Source organism: Etheostoma spectabile, chromosome 2 (assembly GCF_008692095.1).
Source record: "Etheostoma spectabile isolate EspeVRDwgs_2016 chromosome 2, UIUC_Espe_1.0, whole genome shotgun sequence".
NCBI lineage: Eukaryota > Metazoa > Chordata > Actinopteri > Perciformes > Percidae > Etheostoma > Etheostoma spectabile.
In genome coordinates, this window is record NC_045734.1 from 10249104 (window position 1) to 10261095 (window position 11992).

General features: G+C 39.8%; 2 protein-coding genes across 8 annotated transcripts in view; both read left to right on the plus strand.

The window, feature by feature from the left end:
* The window catches only part of uso1 (USO1 vesicle transport factor), a 62597-nt gene extending 55111 nt beyond the window's left edge, over window positions 1-7486 (plus strand). For 5 of the 6 annotated variants that reach the window (XM_032538484.1, XM_032538491.1, XM_032538506.1 and 2 more), the window contains 6 exons: window positions 2936-3102; window positions 3988-4044; window positions 4406-4504; window positions 4600-4707; window positions 4894-5109; window positions 6582-7486. In XM_032538484.1, the coding sequence (XP_032394375.1) occupies window positions 2936-3102; window positions 3988-4044; window positions 4406-4504; window positions 4600-4707; window positions 4894-5109; window positions 6582-6656 (722 nt within the window). In that variant the 3' untranslated portion in view covers window positions 6657-7486. Of the gene's footprint in view, window positions 1-2935; window positions 3103-3987; window positions 4045-4405; window positions 4505-4599; window positions 4708-4893; window positions 5110-6553 lie in introns of all 6 variants that reach the window. The other variant, XM_032538499.1, reaches the window with a different exon arrangement.
* A 3984-nt stretch (window positions 7487-11470) lies between these two features.
* coro2aa (coronin 2Aa) overlaps window positions 11471-11992 on the plus strand; it is a 36943-nt gene continuing 36421 nt past the window's right edge. For both annotated transcript variants that reach the window (XM_032544158.1, XM_032544152.1), the window contains exon 1: window positions 11471-11788. In XM_032544158.1, coding sequence (XP_032400049.1) covers window positions 11774-11788 — 15 coding nt within the window. In that variant the 5' untranslated portion in view covers window positions 11471-11773. The remainder of the gene's footprint in view (window positions 11789-11992) is intronic.

Consider the following 11992-nt stretch of genomic DNA (forward strand, 5'->3'; position numbering starts at 1 on the left):
TGAAATACTGCAGGTCCAGATCTTTTTGGGCTTTTCGCAGCCTGTTGCTGGTCTTGACCAGCTTGGTTTTCAGATGCTCCGTTTCCCTGGGTGGGGAGTGGACACAATGAGCCCGAGCCTCATTGAGCTGGGCTCTATGGGAAGCCTGGGATCTTTCCAGTTTCTCCTTTGCCTCCTTCTCCTGTTCTCGGAGAGCTTCCTCCATCTTGCTCAGTTTTTCCTTCAGCTCCTGAGCTTGAGCCCTCTCCCTCTCCAAAACGCTCTCCAACTCTAACTCCACGTTGGTCCTACTTACCTTAGGCGTTTGTCTCTCTTTATGATGCTCGATCTTCTGAGTCTCCACTTCCTCTCGCAGGGCCTCCTTCTCTCCCTTGATCTGCTCCAATTCGACTTTTAGGTTTTCAGTAATGAAGGTCTGCAGGTCCAGATCTTTTTCGGCTTTTCGCAGCCTGGTGCAGATTTTTCCCAGCTGGGATTTCAGATGCTCTGCTTCACCGGGTGGAGAGTGGACACGTTGAGCCCGAGCCTCATCCAGCTGGGCTCTATGGGAAGCCTGGGATCTTTCCATTTTCTCCTTTGCCTCCTTCTCCTGTTCTCGGAGAGCTTCCTCCATCTTGCTCAGTTTGTCCTTAAGCTCCTGAGCTTGCGCCCTCTCCATCTCCAGATGGCTCTCCAACTCTAACTCCACGTTGGTCTTACTTACCTTGAGTGTCTGTCTCTCTTTTCGAAGCTGCAACTTCTGAGTCGCCACAATATTGTAAAGGGCCTGTTTCTCTCCCTTCACCTGCTTTAATTCAACTTTCAGGTCTTCAGTAATGATGGTCTGCCGGTCCAGATCTTTTTCGGATTTTCGCAGCCTGGTGCAGATTTTTCCCAGCTGGGTTTTCAGATGCTCTGTTTCCCTAAGTGGGGAGGGGACACGTTCAGCAAGCTGAACTTTCAACTCACCTATCTTCTTCTGCATCAGCTCTTTCTCATGGCTCCAACTGCTGCCCTCTCTCTGTGTGGAGCTGATCAAGGAGATCGGCCAGCAAGTCCTCTCGGATGACCAGGTGGACTCTTCCCTAGATTCACCTTGGGTGAGCGTCGCTCGGTCCTTCAGCTCACAGTACTGTTCTTCAAGTGAACTGAGATAGAAACTAATTCGCGGTTCAGTCTCTCGGTAGTTGAAGTCCATGTTTTCCATTGTTTGTTTTTCTCGTTGCAATGTGCACCTTTGGATTGTCACAAATGACTCTGCTACAAACTGCTGTTTGAGTGAATGTGTCATAACTAAAGTTGGGTCCTAGTATTCAATGTGTTGTTATGACAACGACAACATGTATTCTTATGTTTTCAATCCAAATGGTCATGGGTTTTATTCCATTCTATCTGGGATTCTATTGTTGCTATGGGACACCAGTTTGTTTGTTTGAATATACAGTATGAATGTAAAGATTTCTGATGGTTATAAAATATGGCAGAAATGATTTCTGATGATTATAAAATATGGCAGAAACAACACTTTATGAAATATTGAAACCATCCAGACGGTACCGTACGTACCTGAAACCGGTGATTTAATGGCACCGCTCTTTTTACACAGTTTAACAACAAAACTCTGACTGAACATTACTAGCTAGTAGCTAGTAGCCCACTGTTAGGTTGAGGATGGCCTCATATCATATTTACACTGCTCTATTAGATACATGGTTATGTCTTGGCAATGAAATACAATTTTTAACTAATATAGACTACTTTTCAAGCAGGGGCCTGTGTACTGTCAGTCTTCTGGGTTAAAATGGAATTATAGGTTGTTGTTACTGTTTCAGATTTTAATCAAACCTTCTATATTAAGAAAGTGTCCCAAAATCAAGGCCTGTCAAATATTTCTTTTCAAAGATTAGATATAGTGATATATTTTAAAAATAAAACTTGTGTTTTGCTTAAATATCTCATATCTGATATCTATCCTTCTGCTATTACAAAACACAATTTTGGCTGTTCACAGCATTGTCTTTTAATGTGACAAAAACACTAAATAATAATTTTGACTATAAACAAACAAGATGAAACATAATAATTTTTGAATTTTCTGGTGCTGTTAAATGTATGTTTGAACTTAGGACAGGGCCAGACTAACCATGTCCTCCTGCTTCCAGTTTTTATGCTAAGCTAACAACATCCCAACTCTAGCGCTGTTCTTGATTTACAGACACAAGAGTGGTATCATTCTTCTCATCTAACTCATTATGTCATATCACTTATTCAGAAGTGAAAATTAAAATGGATGCACCAGAATTGTCCATCAGACTGCTTCAGTGCAGTCAAATGCCATATGCATGGACAAGTACAATAAATACTGTAGCCCAGACTTAAACCAGGAAGGAACAATAGCAACCAGAAAGAAATAGAAATAAAAAATAAAAATTGAGACAGTTTGAGAAGTAATTTTCTTTTTTCTTTTTCCTTCTTTTTTAAAACCTGTCTGATGGCTGATGTAGTTTCATTGTTTCTCTGTATAGCTGCTGAATAGAGCAGAGTCCACAATGCCTTATCTAAAGAATTTTAAATAGTGAGTTAAATGCAGTTCTCCTAACTGCATAGGATAATGGCTAAAAACTATGTAAGTAAAACCCCAGCAGTAAACAGACTTTCCTCTGAAGAGACTCACTGAAAGGCTAACTGAAACAATCTACACTCTTCCCATAATATGATTATTGACTGTACTAAACACTCTATTGGCCAATACATCGGTCATCATTTTCTTTTTCTTAAACTTCTGAATATCGAATTCATTATCAGCCTAAAAACAATACAGTAATGCTCGGGCTGTATTACCGTATTTACATTAACTGGTTTTGTGTTTTGTACATGTGTGCATTTTACAAAAATCAGTAACGTCCACATTTATATAACGTTTTCACGTTTGTGTGCGGATGTGTTTACACTTCAGGTAAAGAGAACCAGAATCAGTCTAACAGCCAGGGAGACAGCTCTCAGGTGAACGGGCTGCAGACGGAGGAGCTCACACAGCTCCGAGAGGAGGTGGAGGAGCTACGCAAGCAGCACACACTCCTTCAGGCACAACTCCAAGACAAAGATGCACTCATCAACAACCTGGTTAGTAAATGTCTACCTACTCTCTTTCTCTCTCTGTGTCTGTGTGTCATCACCCCCCTCCAGACACAACGTCCCAAACGGCAACGGTGGTCACTGTACACAGGACATGACTGAAACAGCTGACATTATTACACAAACTGATGTTTAGTTTTTTTATGTGGTCCAATCCATGATAACATATAAACAGCAGATAGACTTTGGATAATAAATGACACACAACTTCAAACCACGCCTTCACTATCGTGGAAACAGCCAGACAACATTACAGTAAATGGATACCAACTACAGTTTTTTTTGGCAAACTAAAATTACTTAAAACAACAAATAAATTCTTACAACATAACTTCCAACAACTTGAGAAACCCTTCCCTGGGGACTTAGAGTTTGTGTGCTTGTTTGTAAGACAGATTGAAATAGAGCTGCACTAGGTCGATCCACAAAAAATGAATAGGTAACTATTGATTTGATAATCGATTTGTATCATTTAAGTTACTTTTCAAGCAAAAAACCCAGACATATCCAAGTTCTGCTTTGTCAATTTGATATTTTGCCACCTTTCATCACCTTCGTATCATTTTAAATTGAACATCTTTGTGTATGGGCTGTTGTTCTGACAAAACAAGACATTTGAAGACGTCACCTTTAGCTCTGGAGAAACTCTGATGGATGCTATTTATTTTTTTTATTTTACATTCTGTAGACGAGGAATAAGAAATGAATCCGCAGATTAAGTGATTGAAGGAAATAGTCATTAGTTAAGCCCTATTCTAAATATAATCCTACAATTAGAACTGAATGTAGCGTTTTACTTTAATCCTGTCCATAGTGAAATTGACTTTCTAGTGTGTCACTAATGTATTTTGTTTTCTCTTTATGTAACTGTAGAGGTCAGAGACAGCAGAAGGTTCAGCAGGAGGATCAGATAACACGGAACTGCTCAAGGTGGGATTCATCACTAATACACTTCCCCTTTAAGAGTGTGGAACTGACCTTTGTTTTCCTGTAAATGTATGTGTAAGGGCTGAAGCTGGCATTATTCTATATTTCTCTTTTTCTCAACAGATCCCAGACATTATTGGTCTGCCTGTTAATTATTGCTGCACAATGAATCACCTTTTTTTTCAAAATCACAGTGGAGAGCAATATTTGTTAAAGGCTGTTAATTCTTTTGGACTTCCCTGACTTCTGTCACTTTGCCCCAGCCTGTTTGTTCCCAGATTATCACCAGACTTAACCCTACAAAACTTCAATCAAAAGCATTTTTCATATTTTTAGTTTGTTTGCTTGACTCTGTTTGTTGCAGGAGCTGGAGGCTCTGAGGAGCCAGGTCAAGTCCCAGTCGGCAGAAATCAACCAGATGACGACAGAGAGACAAGAGCTGCTTAGAAGAGCTGAAGCTGGGGTAAATAGCATTGGAATATGACAGTTTGTGCCAAAGAAATCACATTATATCTTGACAGATGCTAAATTAATCAACCTGCCACTGGTTTCCCTCAGTCTGCGGACGCAGTCTCCTCCAGCAGTGGCGGCTCATTAGACGCTGCCAAGATGGCAGAAGTGGAGAGCAGACTCGCAGCACAGACGACTGAGACAGAGAGACTCAAGGTGTGTAGAATAGCTGTTCAACAAAATGTGTGTACGACTGTAACACCAGTTGCCTCTGACCTCTTTGAAATTATATTATTCATCAGATGTTTGGTTTTTTTTTCTGGGTTCCCATCATTTTCTATCAACATCCACACCTTCTTCCCCCCTGTCTCTCTGTCCTCTCCATGTTCTTCGTTGGTTTAGGAGGAAGCAAAGAGCTTGTCAGAGAGCCGGGCGGAGCTGGAGCAGCAGCTGGCTACAGCCACCAGCACGGTGGCCATCCTGCAGACGGAGCAAGCCAAGCTGCAAACGGAGGTGCAAGAGTCCAAGAAGGAGCAGGACGACCTGCTGATGCTGCTGGCAGACCAGGACCAGAAGATCCTCAGCCTGAAGCAGAAACTCAAAGACCTGGGAGAGACGGTAGACAATCAGTATTATAATCCTTCTCAACTTCTCCTAATTCCGTGCTGAAAAACTTTACTGTTGTGAAACCTCACTAATCTAAACTTGTGGAGAATGGAGTTTTCGTAGACATAGAGCGATTTATGTGCCAAAGGAAAACAAAGTTTTTGTTGACAATATTTTTTCTATGATGACACCAACATTAAAACTAAATAATAACTAAGCGATAAAAGCAATAAACATGACTAAAAAAATTACAATATTCAACAATAAATCAAATAATAGTGCCAGCTGTAGACTGTAACGCTTTTTTAAAAATACAAACAGAAAAAATGAGACTAAAATTTCAGATAAAAACTAGACTAAAATGTTTTTGTAGACTAAAAGTAGATTCCAAGTAAAAATCTAATTACTAACATGTGACTGAAACTCGTATTGTTGCTTCAATACTAAGACAATCAAATAGGCTTGTGTGGTGTTTAATGATTGTTTAATGACATGTTTGAATCTGGATTGTCAGCACCAATAAACTGTCTGAAAACAGCAAACGAGCGCCAAACTGCTGCTATGAAAGACAATTATTTTATAATTTACTTACTAGTTGAAGTGCAGTGCGACGGCTTCACCTCACTTTGATGAGGTTCAGTTGCTTTGAGCTCTTGTTCACGCAACTTGTGTACATGCAACATTTCACTCAAAAATCATAAATTAGCAAGGCTAGCTGTTTTTGATAGATGTTGTTTCTGCTTCCTTACTGGTGTTATTACAGGATTGCGGAGGTTACCATAAAATAGAATTATGCTTCTGGGAACAAACGCGTCTCCGCAAACCTACATACAGAATGTAAGATATGAGCGACTGTAGGTTGCAGAGGCTGATTGACCTTTGTCAGTGCTTAGGTTCAAAACATAAAAAGTATAAAGAAAGCAGCTGTGTAAACGTCTCTGAATGACCCCCCTGCACATTTGGCTGCATGCAGCAAAAAGAGGATGTTTCAGCGTGCAACTCTAACCCCGATTTTTCCACTGGGCACGTTTGTGTTCCGGTTTTGTTCCGTCCTCCGCCACGCGTCATATCACACCAGGAGCATCTCGGAAGAGCAGCGTCTTGCCTGCCTGACTCGCATTGTCTCTACTTTGTGCTTTATAGACCAATCAGGTGTTTATTAAGCTAGTATCTACCTTCCACTCCAGGCACTCCTACAGTTAAACTCCTTGCCTTCTCTTTCTGGCTTTGCCGTTATATAAAAGATCTGTATTGTCTATTATGTTTTTCCACCTCTAAGATGAATCTCTTGTTGTCCATGCTGTATCTTCAGTACGGCTCATTCATTTGATCTGACTTTGAAGAATTCCAAGCTTTTAATAATCTTAGTAGCACAGATGTCCTGAGTAGTAAGCTTTACAACTTCAAAGACATGCATGTGTCCTGACCACTCAGCTGTGTTTTGTGTTTGCTTTAGTTAGACTTTAGTGACACTTTCCTTTCAGGTTGACGATGAAGACGACCTCGACACCAGGGACCAGACAGACGATGATTTCGAGGAGGATGAAGACGAGGACTAGAGTAAAAACACTGAAAGGAAAAAATAAGGAGGGATGGGAATATTGGTCAACCCACACAGGCAAGAAAAAAAACTTTGCAGAAAAACACTTGAGAAACTGAAGAAGAGGACTAATCTATTGATGCCGTTTCTCTCTCCAGCTGCCATCTTCATTACCTTCTTTACCTTCTTGTCACGTCACACATACGTGTTAGTTCTTTTGCCTTTTTTTTGTCATTCAGTTTTTTAGCGGCAGCGAAAAGATCCAAACATGTCAGTGCATTCATCTCTGCTACTTTTGACCATCACTTTGTGATGGATTTTACCAGTCTTGTGTTTATTATAATGTATTGTCATATAGTTTGTAATCACAAGAAAAACACTAGGTTAATATGGACTCACAAGTCATCTGGAAAATTTAGAAAGGAAGTGTAGCAACAACGCAACCGTAAACAGATTTGAAATTATTCTCATTTTATCATAAAGACAATGTACTCTACACCTACAGCATCAGCATCCCCTGCAGTGTGTCACTGGGCTGCACCGGGAATTCATCTTCATACTCCAATCAGTTGAAGTTCAATGTTTCAGTATTTTAACACTCAAGTTGTTCCATTTCACTTTGACGTCACAACCTGACCGCTCTACAATATGCTGCAAAACACAGACAAAAAAAATGTAAAGACAAAAAAGATATTTTTGCAACTTTTTGTCCAGTACTGGCATCCAGCTTCTGTATATTATTGTGTAACTTATCAGTTTATGAGCCACATTGAAATGAATAAAGAATCTATCTGTCTGTATGCCTGAATAGAGGGATAATTGTAGATAAATAAATTTTACTAAATCCACTGTTAGACTTTTGAATTTTTCTTTATTTTATAATTATTTAGGTTGAATATAGGTGTGGATAACTTTCAGTATATTTCTGGCATTGTCAGGTCTTGGCTACATAATGTGTTTTCTGGCGAAGATCGCTGACATTTTAAGGATTTGACGATAACAAATACATTTTTGGTACCTTTGCTGATTATAAACATGTTTTTTTTTTGTGCAAAATCCTTTTTGATCATATCACAAAATAAGCCAAACTTTTCAAATGCATCTGTTTAAAATGTTTACACAAAAAGGACTACATTAATCATATTTTATTCCTATAAGCTGCCCTTTTGTGACAAATAAAACTAGACATTGATCATCAACACTGTACACCAGAAAAAAATACAGTAAACTCACAGAAACCTCCCCAATTTCCCGTTTCCACACAAAAGAAACAAACGTCACACACAAAACGGCTTTTGTGGAAATGAAGAAAGAAAACAATACTAAGAGAAAAGTACAAAAGAACAAATTCACACAAATTCACCTGGCTCCAGTCCGTCAGTACTTGCTGAAAAAAAATAACACTTTACAACTAATATATAACATTTTTGACAGACAAACTAAAACACCTAACACTGAATCTTCAACCAATATAGTTTGTTATAAATTTACCCTCTATTAACCCCAAATTTCCAAAAGGCCGCATAATCTTCTTAACCAAGTCAGTTTAACCTGAATGGAGGCCAGTAGAGGCAATCTTCAACAATAAGTGGCTGGCTCCATTTGTCATAAAAAGTTCCTCTGAGAAAACTATTTTTTTCATTGCACATGTGACTGCATGAATAAAGCCACAACTGTGTTTATGAAGACATTTGTGTTTGTTTTACACTTAACAAGCCAGACAGCTAGAGCAGTTCAGCTATTTGACGACCGAGCTTCTGGGGGAAGAGGCCGATTACGTAGTTCACACTTGGTTTTGGCAAACCACGCCTAAAAGCCCTGAAAGCAGTCTGAAGACTTGTTATGTAGAAAAACATCTTGTTTGCCATGTTTCCACACAGCCTGCCCACATGACAAGCACCTTGCTGGATCTCCACTCCTTCAGCCAGCCACACTATAGATAAATGAATTGTAAATGTATTAATCACCTGGGTATTATCTGTGTTCAAATATAGCAAGCACTTTGACAAGCTAAGGAAATGATGTTCACAAACACGACATGGAGGTTTTCTAGAGAGGAGGTGACAAGTTTCTGACAAACCAGAAATTAGGAAACCTCTTTACATCCAGCCAGTGGTGGAAAGTAACAAAGTTCAATTAATCAAGTACTGTACTTAAGTACACATACAGGGGTAGTCATACTTTACTTGAGTATTTCTGTTTTATGCTACTTTTTACTGCACTACTTTTATTTGACAGCTTTAGTTACAGATTAAGATTGTATATAAAGAAACACAAAAGTGTTTCAAATAAAATAATATAAGATTACGGTAGTGGTTCCCAATGTTAAGGCTTGTGACATGTTAGAATATGTCAGTGTCTAGTTATACTAGGTCTATTTTGATAGTGTTCATTTATATTTCAGTAAAAAACAAACAAAGAGAAAAATAACTTATTTGTGTTTCAGAACTTGAATTATGTGTTGTTGCATCAGTATTGCCGAGTACTTTCGCTTTTGATACTTTTTAAAATACATTTACCTGATAATACTTCTGGAGTTTTACTTTTAATGGAGTATTTAACATGGTCTTATTGGTACTTTTACTACGGCCCAGGTAACATTCATGTTGTGTTTACACACGACCTGAGGCTCACGCGGTCTCGTGTTGTACTTGACGAACACGTAGCAAAGAATAGACAGATGGAGATTAACAAAGTTTATTTCACATGGTTTCCCTCGAGGCCGTTTGTCTATGGGAGGGTAATTCAAGATGCATTTTCTATACTTGTTTGTTTTAGAAGAACTAAACAGCATTTATTTCCTCGTATATAAGTAGTTATGAAAATGTGAAGTTACTGTGTGTTGTGAGTGTGTTGCTCTTCAGTCACTGACCGCCGCTGCCTGCTTCAGCATGAGACAGACATTAGAGGTGGAAACAATAGAAGCTCAACATCATGCTGAGAGCAATGTAAGTAATGTTTCTTAAATGCCATCAAAAACAACTACAAAGAATATTAACATGTCAACCAGAAGTGCATTCACATTGTTTATCAGCATTAATGTGAACACATGAAGCCATAATTGAGGCGACACTGATGAAGACGTCATGCTGAATCAAGTCAGGAGTTATTCATTTATTAATAATGTATTTTATTTACTAGTATTAGTTAGTTAGTTGTATGACAAATTTAACCAAAATGTTCAAGACATGCAGAGATTCTTTTGCCTTTTTCTACTGAAGGTAAGTGAAATGCACCGGTTTCATCTAATGAACGTTAAACAATCTTATTTGCCACATACCAGCTGGATCAATGCTGTCTTGTTTATGGTATTGCCATTTTTTTCTTTATAAATGATTGATGCATCACTGTGCAGTAGCTTTGTCATATCTCTGATGTTCCTCCTGGTGGCCCCCCTGCTCTCAAGAGTCCTCTTGTGATGGCTGTGTTTCAACACTGGGGGGCAACAAACGCCTTCAAATAAGGATGTACACTCTAATAGACATCACTCACAAAATGAACACAAAACAGTTCTTTCAAACATTATATAAAGAATGCAAGAGGGATTAAAACTTGTGTTACATTTTTTTAAACTATACTTAAAAGCTAATTTGACATTTTGTGTTACAGTTACGGCTCCGATAATCGGTTTTTAAGCAAAAGACAGTCTTTAACATCTGTTTTTTTATCACCTGATGAGAGCCTGATGGTAGTTCCTTACCTGCTTCTTCCCATTATCCACTATCATCTCTTTAGTCTTGCTGACATTCATGTGTAGGTTGATGTGCTGACACCAGCGGGACAGGTCTTCTTCCTGGAAGACCTTTTCATTGTTGACTGTGGTCAGGCCACCACAGCTGTGTCGTCAGCAAACTTGATGCCGGTGTTAGAGTCAAAAGTGGCTACACAGTCGTGTGTGTGTACAGGGAGAACAGCAGGGGGCTCAAAAAACAAGCCCTGGGGTGCTCCGGTGAAGGATGAGGGTGGGAGAGGTGTGTGCCCACCCTCACCACCTGGTGTTGCTGTACTGATAAGCTGTGTGTGTGTGTGTGTGTGTGTGTGTGTGTGTGTGTGTGTGTGTGTGTGTTGTGTGTGTGTGTGTGTGTGTGTGTGTGTGCGCGCGCGTGATATTAGAACCTGACTGTAAAATGAAATAGCCTAAATATAAACTGATCAAAAAGGACTTCTCTAATAGCTTGTTTTGGAGACTTCCTAACATCTCACATTAGAAACGGAATCAGATAATACATTTAGAGGTAGTACTCTAAATATGTAGATTAACAGAAATATGGATTTAATTCACTAAGAACACAACAAAGATGGAAAAAGAAACACAATATTAATATGTATTATGTTGAAACAATGAGTTGACCTAATAGTTTTCTTACTTTAAAAGAACAGTTTGAGTAAAACCTTTTCTGATTTTACTGCATTATGTTTCATAAGTTTAATTTTTGTATGATATGTTGCTTTATTCTTGGTTTCTGATGTGAAGCACTTTGGATAACGTTAATGTTAAGTGCTATAGAAATAAATGATTGATTGATAGGTAATTGTGGGAGAACCCCTCTGTATAGTTCACATGATTAAAAACAATCATGGAAAATCCATGCAACAAATATAATGGAGTTTAAAAGGGTCATTTTCTTTGCTCTCAATTCCATGAGATAATGTGAAGAAAAACGGGGGGGGGGGGGGGGGTTCAGGTCTGAAAGGGTTTAGCTATTATTTTATTTCGGGAAATCTGTTATAGGCCCGAGTTGCACTTTATAGATTGCGTCGCCCCTCCCTCCCCCTTCTCCTCCCTCCTCCTCTCGTCGCATCCTGTGCTCGCATCTCTCCTCATCCTCCGCCCTCCTCCTACGGCTCTTGTTTTCTTTTTTTTCATGGTGACCGTGCGGTGTGTTCAGGAGGGACGTGCTCTGTCTGGGAGCTTTCGTTTTTTTTATTTGATGTTTGGGGACTCTCAAGGTCGAGCTGGGCATCCTGACTTTTAAATGACCACCATGCAACAACCACCGGTGATATAACGTTAACACGACTCGTCTCCACACTGCAGCTCCACCACCACCACCGCCACCACCGCCACCACCGCTGCACTTCACCCAGTCCTCTCCAGGGAAAACTACCACCACCTGCCGACGCCTCTCGCACCATATGACCGTCTCAAAGGTGAGTTTCCTTCCGTTTAAACTCCTCTAGCGTGTTAGTGGCCGCTTGTCATGATGCAGCACTGCACTACAAACGCATTGAGCCGGGGCAGTTTTTATTTTTGGATTTACGCTTTTAGCGTGGAGCTCTGCCATGCGGCTCCACAGCCTCCTGCACCCGGCGGGCAGAACACCACAACACAACTCTGTGTGTGTGTGTGTGTGT